At 55.7% G+C, this 12,680-nt stretch overlaps 1 protein-coding gene across 2 annotated transcripts in view; it reads right to left on the reverse strand.

Annotated features, from left to right (window-relative positions):
* Positions 1–3,386: 3,386 nt before the first annotated feature.
* The window catches only part of WDR59 (WD repeat domain 59), a 50,766-nt gene continuing 41,472 nt past the window's right edge, over positions 3,387–12,680 (reverse strand). For both annotated transcript variants that reach the window (XM_054198138.1, XM_054198137.1), the window contains 7 exons: positions 11,852–11,933; positions 9,890–10,002; positions 8,653–8,800; positions 8,488–8,560; positions 6,835–6,961; positions 6,302–6,444; positions 3,387–5,029 (listed from right to left, as the gene is read on the reverse strand). In XM_054198138.1, coding sequence (XP_054054113.1) covers positions 4,794–5,029; positions 6,302–6,444; positions 6,835–6,961; positions 8,488–8,560; positions 8,653–8,800; positions 9,890–10,002; positions 11,852–11,933 — 922 coding nt within the window. In that variant the 3' untranslated portion in view covers positions 3,387–4,793. The remainder of the gene's footprint in view (positions 5,030–6,301; positions 6,445–6,834; positions 6,962–8,487; positions 8,561–8,652; positions 8,801–9,889; positions 10,003–11,851; positions 11,934–12,680) is intronic.

Consider the following 12,680-nt stretch of genomic DNA (forward strand, 5'->3'; position numbering starts at 1 on the left):
AACCCCCCCCAGGAGAGTGGGGTCCCTCCAGGGGTCCCTCCTGGGGCCACCCCCCCGCTGTGGCGTTCCTTGCTGCGAGGCGCTACGTCCCCCCCAGCTGTTTGCAGGTTTATTTCAATATTTAATTAAATTTCACGCATGCAATTAGCCCGGGGGGGGGACGACACAGGACGCCGAGCAACGCCAAATCCCCCCAGAGAATCACAGAGAGAGAAATCAGAAAGAAGGACGAGAAAAAGGAGCTTTTCTCCCCATGTTGGGGGGGGAAATCCTTGCCGCCAAGCGGCCGCCGGGGTTGGGGGGTGCTTTGGGGTGACACCCTTGAGCACAAGGCCACGTGCCGGCAAACGTTGGGGTGGCCGGGTGCGGGCGGTGACGGCGGTGGCGTTCACCGCTGCGGGTGCCGGTGGGTGCGCTCAGCCCTGCTGCAGCCCCCCCCCGCGGCATCAGGGCGGCTCCCGGGCCAGGATTAAGGGGTTTTTTTGGGGTGAGCGCGGAGGCGGAAGCGGGTCTGGGCGAGCCGGAGCCCGCTGCACCCACAGCCCCGGCTGGGGGGGCACCCCAGACCCTCAGCGCAGGCGCCATGGCTGCATGGTGGGGTGCAGACGGGATCGTGGGGTGCGTCCTGGCTGTCACCCCACTGGGACATCCTTGGTGGCGTCCCGTGGGCTTCCCGGTCTGTCCCGGCCTCTCCCCGCAGCCCCAGGGGCTGGCGAAACCCGGGAAAGGCATTTCCTTCCCTTCCCACCCACGCCCTGACCAGCACCCCAGGGCGAGGGAGGGCAGGCCGGGCGCCACGGTGATGGCCCACGGAGCTGGGGGGGATGCACGGGACACCGCGGGTTTTGGGGTGTCCAGGTCCCTTGGGTAGCCCACGCTGGGGCTTGCTGGTGGCCCCAGCATGGGGCTAGGGGAGGGGTCCAGCCTTCGCCAGCCCCGGGTTCCCTGTCACGGCACAGGGTGCACCGGGGGGTCTCTGCTGCCGTCCCCTCCCGAGCATGCAAGGTTTGCTGTCCCCAGCCTTGGGGACATCATTGAGCCTGTTGTGAGCTGACATCCCCCTCTGCCCTCGTCACAGGGTGCTGACGGCTCCCGGGGTCCGTGGTGGGGACTCTGTCCCCCAGGCAAGGGACAAGGGTGTCCCCAGGGTGGGTGAGCCGCCCCCCAGCTCTGGAGATGGGGATCAGGGGGGCCATGTCAGTCCCTGGAGCAGGGATGCACCGGGCACTGGTGGCAACGGGAGAGGGACGGTGCTGGGAACGAGCTGTAGGGCTGACACCACCGTAACAGCACCAAATGCCGCCCCTCCCCACCACTGTCCCTGTCCCCGTGCCGTGCCACCCCCGGGGTGAGCAGCACGGGGGGAGCGGAGCCAGCTGAAACGAGAGCAGCCGAATGGCTTTGGCTCATCAGTTCCCCAACTGGTTTTACCCACCCGGCAGACGGGCCGGCGCAGGGAGAGGGAGGGCAGGAATGTGCCGCTGGGCTCGGGGCAGGATCAGGCCCCGCAGCCCCGGCCAGGCTGACGCTGGGCTAATGGGGCTGCGGCCGGGAGGGGGCCGGCGCAGATGCTGCGAGGGGCAGCATCCAAAGGGAAAGGTTTTCCTTGGCACTGTCTCCCGTATCATCATTCCTCCTATCTCTGATCATCAGGGATTAAACTTCCTGCTCCGTGTGTGGAGCCTCAGCAGGGCCGGGAAGGCAGCCCACGCTCCTCGCAGCCCCGCCGAGCACAGAAAGGGCTTAACAAGCCAGCGGTGGCCCGGAGGGCACAGCGGGGGCTGTCGTGGGAGCTTTTTCTTCCAGCCACCATCGGGAAAGCCAGCGCCGACGTGCTGGTAACGGCCCTGGGGACGCACTCGGCTGGCAGCTGAGGGACATCGTGCCAAAGCAGCTTCTGGGGGTCACCCCAAAGTCCCCCGCGCTCGGCTTCCTCTGCCATGGCCAGCAGCCATGGGCAGGGAAGGGTGGTGGAAGAGCAATGGCATCTCCCCATCAGCACTGGTCTGGGACGGACCTGGTTGCTCCCACCAAACCCATGGCCCCGGCCACGGCCCGCAACCTTCCTGTGGGGCCTGCGAGGAGCTCGCTCCCCCCAAGCACCCAGTTTAATTAGATACCTCCCAGTCCCCGCACCAGCAGAAGGTATGGGGGAGCCACCCCCCTCCCCAGGATGGACCACGGTCTACGGATCATCCATTCGATGAACTGGTTTGACTGCGGCAGCGTCCCCAGAGCCGGGCAGGCACTGCGCCGAGACCTGCTCCCTTCTCTAAAGCCTGTAATGGAGTGAGATTTGCCCGAGTTTGGGATCTTTTTGTGCTTTGCCAAGTTATTCCAAAGAGCAAGGCGGGCAAGACGACAGGCCGCCGGGGGGCAGAGCAGAGGGGGCCGGCGTGGGTGGCGCAGCGCACCCCATTTCTGCCCATTTATTTCAGACAGGGGCTGTTGAACACAGCGAAGGCCAGGCATTTCTCTTCTCGCTGGGCCAGAGTAAGCCATTCCTGTTTCCTTGCAAGAGTCGCTCCCGCGTTGAGCAAGGCCGCTCCCAACGCGAGCGCCGCACACGCTGCAAGATGCGAGACAAACGCCTGCAGTGTCCAGGAAGAAATTCCACCTACCTCCGTGGGGTTGCACAAACAGCCACGGCAAGTGCTTTTCCGCCTTCCTCCGAAGCACCAGCCGCCCTCCACCTCGGAGGTATTCAGATACTATGGAGATAGACGGTAATGAGCTGTAATAACACCCATAAACGCCACGATCTGTCGGTCCGTCACCTTTAAATAACAAGGCTCCTTTCCCTTCCAGCCTACACGCGCACTCGAGCATGGAAATGAAAATACTTCCGAGCTGAATGGCTGTCACGTAGGAAGGTGGAGGGTGGGAGCCCTCACCCTGCGGCTCCCGGCCTGGAGCACCCTCGCCCAAGGGCCACCGCGGCGCCGGGCAGGACCTGCCAGCTCGCTGGGGGCACAGACGCTGCCCGGGGCCTCCCCGAACTGCAGGACGGCGGGGTTTGATCCGCCGGCAGCTCAGAACGCCGCCCTGGCTTCGTTTTCGCAAGAGGTGCATCAGGACCTGCAGGCGGTTCCCAAGCCGGCGCGGCATCGGGGTGCCACACGCCATCACATCGTCCCTGCAGGAAGGCAGGCGGCGTGAGAGCCAGGGTTGGGGGTGCCGGTGGCAGCCGGTGACCCCCGCCAGCTACTGCAGGTCGCTGCCGCCATTGGGCACAGGCAGCCGGAGCGGGACACCCGCTTTGGGGTGCAGAGAGAGGGCCATGGGGTGCAACGCTGAACCCCCCCCCCGCCCCCTGCTGCAAGGGAGAGCTTCCCCATGGAGGGAGAACTAGCATGGCGACACCAAGTTCTATCAGAACAGCGCTTAAAAAAAATAATTTTAATGCTTTCATGTTTAAGGTACACCATGTGTTCATTCCACGGCAGGATCCCCCAGGCTGAGTTAGCACAAAGGGTGGGAGCGGGCAGGGAACGGGGCCTGGCTCAGCAGGTGAAGTGCAGGAGGAGGGGATTGGGGCTGGGTAACTCCAGCGGGCTCATCCCTCACCACACCTTTGCCCAAAAACCAAAGCCGGGGCTGAAGAAGCTCAGGAGAGGCACGGGCTGCGCGCCCGGGGTGTGCACACAACCGCCCAGCAGCGTCCCCGGCCCCCAAACAGCTCCCCTACATTCTCCAATTGAAGCTCCACAGGGAGAAAAGGCACAAACCTTTTGCCTCCGTGAATCCCACCACCCTTCCAAAACCCCTTTTTCCCCCGCCTAGAAATTGCTGCCTCCCCCATCCCCATCACTCAAGCGAATCTCAAATTATTCATTGATTCCACCCATAGAGTCTGGAGAAAACAGCCAGGAGGAGTTGCACGGAGCAAGTGTCCTCCTTGTGTTTTCTCAGTAAGGAAGCAAAAAGCTTTCCGAAACACCCTCAGATCTACGGGAACACCGCGTGGATCCCAAACTCAAAAGGATGTGTCACCGAGAAGGCAGGGACAGGCAAGTTAAAGTGCATTGTATCACCTCAAGAGACGCCTCAAGAGCGAGGGTAGTGAAACTGCTGGAAGAAAGCAACTCATCCTCGTGCCCCTGGGCGCGCGGCTGGGTGTCACGCCAGCCGCAGGGACTGACCAGCGAGTAGGAAGCTATTTAGGAATTGATCCTGAAAAATGTCGTTTTCGTTCTTCCGCTTTACGGGGTAACCTAAACCCCATAAACAGCCATTCAAAATAAGGACCCCATCATTTTGCGAAGCCACTCTCGGCACAGTCCCACGGACCATTTGCTCTTCGAGCGCAGTTTACAGTTCGCCTTTAGAGCTCACCGTCGCTTGTGAATTATTTCTGCCTTAACTGTGCAAAGACGACTATTTTGCTCACTTTGAGCTCCCGTAAGGAGGCACCTGGCAAGACACTACGTAGCTGGAGCGAGTTTGGCTCTGGCCGGGCCAGCCCTTTCCAAAGGAGCTTTTTAACACCTCCTCATCCCAACAGAGAAGAGCCAATATTCACACACCTTTCTGCAGGAGAGAGCAATTTTTATGGTCTGGCATCCATCGCCAGCAATGGACACGGGGAGTTTGGTCAAATGGGTCTGAAAGCAACTTGGGAAGCGTTGGAATACTGGAAGCACCTGTAAAACGTCACTGCAGCGCATCGCCAGGACATCCCGCTGCAGCTCCCCGTGGCATCTCCTCCAGACACTGCAGAGCAGAGCTGATTCGACATGGCTTGGGAATTAAATATTAAACCCAGTTCACGGGCATCCCGCTGTCAGGACTGCTCAGAAGGTGCTCTCCAGCAGGCAGTGGCACCCACAGCCCGTGGGACACACCTCCTGGGTGCGAAACCACTCCATCATATGGCTGGTGTGGCCTCCGTGTCCGCAGGTCAGGCAGAAGTTAGAGGAGCCTCGCACCGCCACGTGGCAGATGGCGCACTGGAAGGTGAAGCCCTTGCAGATGGCACACTGGGTGCCGCGCACCTCGCTGCGGCAGTGGCTGCAGTACACGCCAAACTCTGGCCGGAGGAAAGAAACGGAGAGCAAGACAATTTAGTGCTGGCAGAATCGTGGAATGGTTTGGGTTGGAAGGGACCTTAAAGATCATCTCGTTCCAACCCCCCTGCCCTGGGCAGGGACACCTCCCACCAGCCCAGGTTGCTCCAAGCCCCGTCCAGCCTGGCCTTGAACCCCTCCAGGGATGGGGCAGCCACAGCTTCTCTGGGCAACCTGGGCCAGGGGCTCACCACCCTCACGATCCACATCATGGACAAAGACACCCCCCCCCACACACACACACCCCCCGTTCAACAGATGAGTTCCCCAAACCCACAGCCCAAGAGATCTGCCTCAAATCTCCTTCGGGGGGAAAAATGGTACTTTATAGAGGTCTCAGTTTGGTCTCCATACAGGAGCAGAGAGACAGGCAATCAGCATGCCCAGGCACAGCCTGGCCCACCGATTCCCCTGACGGCTGAACTGCTGGCGGCTGGGAAGGTGTGACAGATTTCTAGCTCAGGACATGTCGACACACGCTGCGGAGATGAAGGCTTCCCGCTGCACTCATCTGCCTCACATCTCTCTGAAGTGCAACTAGGAGCAAACGAGAATGGCCTTTGCTTCTCCTCACGGAGGGAGCAGAAGGCGCACTGTATACCAGTGCCGTGACTGTTAGCCATGGTGTGGTTGAAGTCACCAATTCGCACTCCAGTTACTCCCCAGGAGGAGTCCCAGGTGAGACAACTGCTGCTGCTCTGGCATCTCTCACCTGCTTCTCTCCTCCCAGGTTAAGGGCATCTCTTCCCAGAGGCCTAGGGAGAAGACAATTTTGGCAGCGGTCCTTAAGCAGCAGTTCGGGGCACTTAATGCTGCTGAAAATATTTCGGGAGAAATGTTCTGTTTGCCTGTTTCTTGGCTAGCTCACCCACAGTTCGACATCTTGCCATTTTATGCACGCACGCACTAGGCGGACGCTTCAGCCCAGAATCGGAGATTAGGACAGGACACGTCTGGGCTCTTATTCAGAGGGAATAAAGAACAGCCACCAGCAGAAACCGCTGAACATTGCTAGCGTAGCAGTATGTGCGTTTCCAGCTTCGCTGGAGAGATGCTACAAGTCTACAAAGGCCTTGAACCAACATCTGCAAGCCTCATCTCCACCCGGAGCTGAGAAAAAGCTAAAACCATTGGCTGGCAGAGCTAACCTCTGGGCAGGGCGATGGACACTTTTCATCCCTAAGCTCCCCAGGCAGAGCCGTGACTCCGCCTGCGCAGCCGGAGCAGGCACTCACCGATTCCTTTGTGGGGATCAGGAGGACAAGAGACAAATTTCAGAACCTCGGCCCGCTTCTCTCGCAGGCCCCAGCGATAAAGGATTTCTCCATAGCACTTCTTAAAGTCATCGAATTGCTGAGTGTTGGCAGGATCCAGGAGCCTAGAGGAATAAACAGGGTTGTCATCCACCTGGTTGACTCTGAGAGCCTCTGGTTGCAATCCTCTTCCCAGCGATGGCTACGCAACCAGCTCTCACCGCTAGAAGAGCGGCACATGACTTCCCACGCGTTGCTGAAACCCTGCTGAATGCCAACTGCTCTGGCCTTCCACTTGTTCTGCACTCAAGGGTGTGATGAATGGGTGGGCCGCCCGCCAGGACCCCCACCATGGCCACTTCCAGACGCATCGTATGCAATCCCAGCAGAGCTCATCTGCAGCATGAAGCTTCTCCAAAGGACAGCACCCACAGAGACCTGGCTACAGAGTTCCAGCTGACTTGGGCACAGAGTCACGCCTCCCTGAGTACCCCCCGAGGCACGCCATCACCTACCTTTTGTTTTTCTCGTGCTGGTCTTTCTCACGCTCCCGATGGTCAGGATACATCAGGTTTCCGTAGCGGAAGTCATCCGGAGAAGACTCGCACCAGGGAGTGGAAGCCTGCTCCGCGTCTTTGTTTGCTGCGAGCGTCAAAAGGTTGTGAGCGCACCTCAGAAAGCACAGTGCTCACAAGCGCAACCGCCTCAAAAACGGGGTGGGGAAGGAGATGTGGAAGACCACGCATTCGCACACCCCGGTTTTCTCTCTAAGACGTGGCGGTACCACCTTCTGCATTCCTACAACCACTGCCCTGCCTCAGAAAACTACATGCCAACCTCTACTTGCCAAGTGCTGCTACTGCACTTCTGGTGACAGGACGGGAACGGGGATGACTAGGCAGAGAAACCTAACACGGAGGCATCCCTTTTGCCTCCCACTTTAGACAACAAGTATCCAGGGAATCAATCCCATGGAGTCTGTTTGGGAGTGCTAGCCCTGGCGGGCCTGGGCTCCCCTTTCCTAGAGAGGGAGGACTCTCATCACCAGGCTGCTCTTACGCAAAGGGGCCTCTGTATGTAAGGCATTGCCCCGGGGGCAGGGAGAAGACCGCTAATAACCGCTACAAGACAACATCAGCGCCCTTAACCCCCATTCTCCTCTCTTCCCCCTGTCACAGATGCCCTGATACCGCACTGAAACGTTACAGCTTTGGTGCTAAAAGGGCTGATGCTGCCCCAGGCCGTGTATATCACCAGGAATCAGCCAACAGCTTCGACTCTGATGCTGCAGCCCTTATGAGTGACTTGTCTTTGACACCTTCGCAGCTCAGCAGAAAACCTCCTCACGCTGCGGGTATTCGTGGCACCGAGAACCCAGCCTTCCCAACTGCTGCCGCTTCTCCAGGAACAGGAGGAAGCGCAGCGTTGCTTTTTCCCCCTGAACCCCGTGGAATCGACTGGCTGATGACATTGCGCAGCCACTCTCGATAATCACTGAATGATTGTGGTGACTGGGAGAGGTGCCTGAGGACCGGGGGAAAGCAAATGTCACTCCTGTCTTCAAAAAGGACAGGGAGGATGACCCAGGGAACTGCAGGCCAGTCAGCCTGACCTTGAACCCTGGGAAGATGAGGGAGCAGCTAATCCTGGCAACATGAAGGACAAGGGAATTACCAGGAGTAGTCAGCATGGATAACAGCCTCAAACTGTGCAAAGCGCTAGGGCTATGGAAAGTCTACGGCACCAGGCAGCACGGAGGCAGTCACCCCGAGTGCTTGCTATGGCCGGGCGGGAAACAAAATGGTTCAAACCGGTCTCTCTCTCTTTGATTGTTTCCAACTGGAAAAGGCAGCAGTGGGAGCTCTTGGCGCTGGGTTAGCCTGCGATCCAGGGGCCTAGCTCGGTATGTCTAGGGTGTTTCTAACAGTTTCTCCAAAGCCCGGTCAGCCAGTATGCTACAGAAGTCAGGAGGGGCAGGACTGCAGGAGCATCGACATGGTTACTGCAAACCCTGCTCACTTCCAGCCACAGAGTCACATCACGTTGGCCAAACCCCGCAAAGCTGCTCCGGCAGAGCACATCTGCGATCACAGCCAATACTAACTCCCTTCTTCCCCCTAGGCCAGAAGGGAGGCAGATTCCTCCATTTACTCCCCAGATCTCAGTACCTATGCTCCAGCCTCCGGTGCCAAGTCCAGGATCTGACATGCTGGAACAGGAGCCAGAGGAAGTAAAGCTAGGCTGTTGAGGGGGAAAGGAGAGGAAACCATGTCATCTACATGAGAGATGTTCAAAGATATGCAAGACAAATGGGAAAGAAACGGTGATCATACATATCGGCTGTGGGAGGCCAGGTTGGAGGCACGCTGAGGAAAGGGGCCGTAGGAGTTCGGGCAGCCCTGTAGCCTGGATTGGGCTTCAAACACGCTGCAGAGCATGGCCAGAGTCTGCACATCGTGGAGCTGCGAGTAATGAGCCAGCCTGGGAAATGAAAAAGGACAGACAGTATGTGACTGGGCAGAAATCAGAGGCTAAAGCATCGAGACTCCAGGACAACTAATTTATAACCCGTTGCATAAATCAATTTGGGTCGCAATTACCGCCTACAGGAGACACGTGCGCCCTGCAGGACTGGGTTGTCTTTTCCGTCACACCTTTGAGGAGCCAAGTCCTCCTCCTGAAAACACTGGTGGCTTAACAGGTGGGAGAAAGATGGGAGCTCTGGGAATCCAGCGGTGCTCATGACCCAATTATCCCAAGTTTGTGCAGCTTCAGGAACAACGTCCAAAGAGCTGATTTTAACTGGCTGTAAAGCTGGAACCATTAGACTCACCCCCATCCACAATGTCTTTTTGACAAAACCCTCTACATGCAAGCATCCCGCATCTCGATCAGGAAGCAAAACCCCACCAAAGGTTTTCTGGATGGCTGTGAAGTTTCTGGATTGTTCCAAAGGTTCAGAGCGACGAAGAACAACCTGTCCTCCCCTCCCACTGCTGCCACACAGTAGGAAAGAGCTAGGTCACGCAACTGTATGCAAAATACACCACACAAATCCTGTGCCTCCAAATAGGGTATATCGAGAGACAACATCAACTACTAATTATATCCCCCCCGAACAGATTCACTGGCAGGAGGACATCTGCAGCTAACACTTGGCTTTCAGACCAGCAAAATGACTTCCCAGTAATGCTATATGGCAGCAGTGAATTTGAAGGTGAACAAACCAGCTGCACCAAGACACTCATTTAGGAGGTGGGGAGCAGAAAACCAAAATCTCCAAGTCGGGCATTGTGGGTCTGCTGGAAAGCAGAGCTCCTGCTGCACCTGGCCTATTGCTCAATGCTAGCCTAAGAAGACCTGGGCGCTGGACGGGAGGCCAAATGCTGCCTCCTGCACGTCATAAACACACTCGCAGCTTCCCTCGATGCAGCTCAGGCTTGAGAGAGGAAAAATTACAGGCTGTGGCACTATTTCAAGCCTGAGAAGATGCCATACAACGTACATAGTTATGGAGGATTCTGCTTCAGCAAACATTCCCCAGCCCCTCCCCAGCATTCAGACACCTACAAGGACTCCAGTAATTGACGTCCAAATGGATGTTGTGCCCAAGGTATCTCCAAATCTGGGTCAGACTTCGGTCCGAGACAGAGATCAGTGGCTACCATGGCTAGTGACCAAACCTGGCAGACAGGAAGGAAAAGCATCAAAGCTACAATTAGAAATAATCACACTCCCAGGGCATAGGTGTGCACAAATTCACTCACAGACAGATAATAATGGAGCTTGCCCTTTTTTTTTTTTTTTTCTCCTGGCAACAGGGAGCAGTTTCAGCTTTTGTGTTACAAATAATACATAGAGTGACACAAAACCGAAGCTTTCCCTGTCCCACTTGCCTTGAGTTTGGGTTAAACTCTGAAGAATAACAGTCTATAGTCTCACAGACCTGTCAGGGTAGCTTAACAGATTTATCAGTGCATTTCCTATTCACAAACCTTAAAAGGCTTTAAATTTGAGGCAGTTCTTGGGTTCGGAGATGTCTGGTGGCAGGAAGTTTACTGGTGAATCATTATTTGCATGAAAAGTATCTTTTGATTAGCTCAGGCGTTAATGAACACCTCTGTTCTCCTAACACAGCCCAGCGCAGACAGGAGTACAGCTTGCCGTTTCTACTCCAACAGTTTAACTATTCCACATGAAATTTCTCCTTCATTTATCATCCTCTCCTCTGAAAATTGCTCCACCTTTTCAGTCGCTATAGCACTGATCTAGGGCTGTTTTCTTCTGCCGTGCCTTTCAAAATGCGACAATTAGAATATTCCAGGGAAAAGCAAAGCTCCTAGTTTGGCATGAAAAAAGAGCAGGAAAGGAAAAGGAGCACGGTGCCGGAAAGACAGCAGAAATCAGAGAGCGGACAACACAGAAACGTAAAGAAAAACCAAGTGCTCCAGGTACAAAGAACAGCCAGGAACAGTAGTCCCACAGCTGCTCACTGTGAAACCTGAGAGAAACAGGAGAGAAACCGAAACAAGGACAGGGCTGAATACAAGAGAACACAGAAAGGAAATGGGAAAGATGCCACTTCCTACAGTGCTACAGAGCACATCTTATGTGTACTCCATCTCTGCTGGGAACAAGGTGAGCTCAATACGGGCTAGAGTTCCATGGGACAGGGAAAAACAAGAAAAACAAGCAAGAAACAGAGGTATCTCAGAGAAATCTTGCTGAAGTTATTCCACCCAAGCTCTGGTCCAATGTGGGCAAACCAGACAGCAAGATGAAGCACAGACAAAGGGGAACTAGACCTACCTTTTCTCTCCTGGTCTGGCAGAACCCACCGAGAAGCAAGACAACATCTTGAGTTTGCTTCTGCTTAGATCAGATAAACCTACGCTGTTCCCTGACAAGGTCTAGGAAGAGCCAAGTGCTCAGGAGAGGTGCACAGGCTCCTCTGGCAGTGCCAGCCCGTTCCCATCTCTTCCAGGCGCTCCTGAATCCCGTCAAATGTTCTGCCTGTTACGATGGACTAATCGCATGGAAAAGCGCGGGCCCAAATAGCCATTTTTCTCCTATTGCTAGCTGAAGGGAAGTGGCCAGCCCTGTTCTGGGGCTGGGTGCCTGCCAGCGCAGATGAACATCGAACAACGTGAATGGTTACATAAATAAGACAAAATCAGCAATCAAAATGCTGACAGCAGCTAGGCAATGGTGTGCACAGTTACTCCATTCACTGACTCAAAAGTAGGCTGCATTCCTCGCTTTGCCTGCAGGAATTCCCTGAAAAATGTGCTTCGCTCATTTTGGCAAATGGCGTAACACAATCTGCTTGCAGCCCTGGGAAGGAATCTCTCGATGCCAAGAGGCAGTGAGGTAGAGACCACCTCTGTGGCTGTTCCAGAGGCCTCAGTTCACCAAGCAGAGCCCCTGAAACAACTGCTGAACCCAGCTGGCTCTTGAGGTATCAAGGTGACAGCACAAGCCGTTTGAGGGTAGCACAGCATGCTAAGGAAGAGGTCTAATTCAGCATAATACCTGTACGAGGTCCCTCCGTCCAACAGCCAAGGCTGAGGCAGCATTCTTCTGGCAAGTCTCCTGGATATTATTCACATTAAGTCTAAAAAGAAAGGAGATAACTCAGATCTGGTTGGCACATTACCTAGGAAGGTGGAGAGGGATGGGGGGAAAGCGGTCCTGGCAGTAGTGAGTAGCCCAGAACTTCCAGATCAATATGAGCCCACGAGCATGGCCAGGATCCCATCCCTTCCTCCCATTATTCAGGGATCACTGCCATCCTTCTGGCAACTCCCACTATTCACCTTCCCTAACACACTGCACATCAAGTCCAGCTCCAGACTAGCCGGGATTGATCCTAAGACGCGCTGCTTCCAGGGAGATATTGGACCAAACCTGTGCCAGGCTATCACCAAGCCAAGATTCGTTCTTTTCCCTAGAAGCTGGTGCCATCAGTTAACACCGTCCTGATCCCGTTCAGCCTGTTGGGCTGCTCTGACTGACCTGGAGGGACACGGCAGTACACTGCGGAGAAGCAGACTGGTCTTCAGTCTGTTCTCCGGTAGGATAATGCAGCCACCGGGAAGTCTCCGAGAGGCTGGCAAGGTGGGCTGAGAAAACCCACACGGGCTTTCCTGCTTAGCATCACAAATCTTCCCGAGACACTTGACACTTTTACTGCTTAAGATCTTACAGCAAATGGAAAAGGCTCGGGCTGTTTACACATGAGACATCCAGGGAAGAAAGGTCCAACGGGTCTTTTTAAAGAACATTACTTCTAATAACATAGAAAAGAGAGAAGGAAGATTTTTTTTCTCTTTTTTTTCCTCCCCCTCCTTTAAGAAGGGAA

Source organism: Rissa tridactyla, chromosome 4 (assembly GCF_028500815.1).
Source record: "Rissa tridactyla isolate bRisTri1 chromosome 4, bRisTri1.patW.cur.20221130, whole genome shotgun sequence".
In the NCBI taxonomy this organism is placed as follows: domain Eukaryota; kingdom Metazoa; phylum Chordata; class Aves; order Charadriiformes; family Laridae; genus Rissa; species Rissa tridactyla.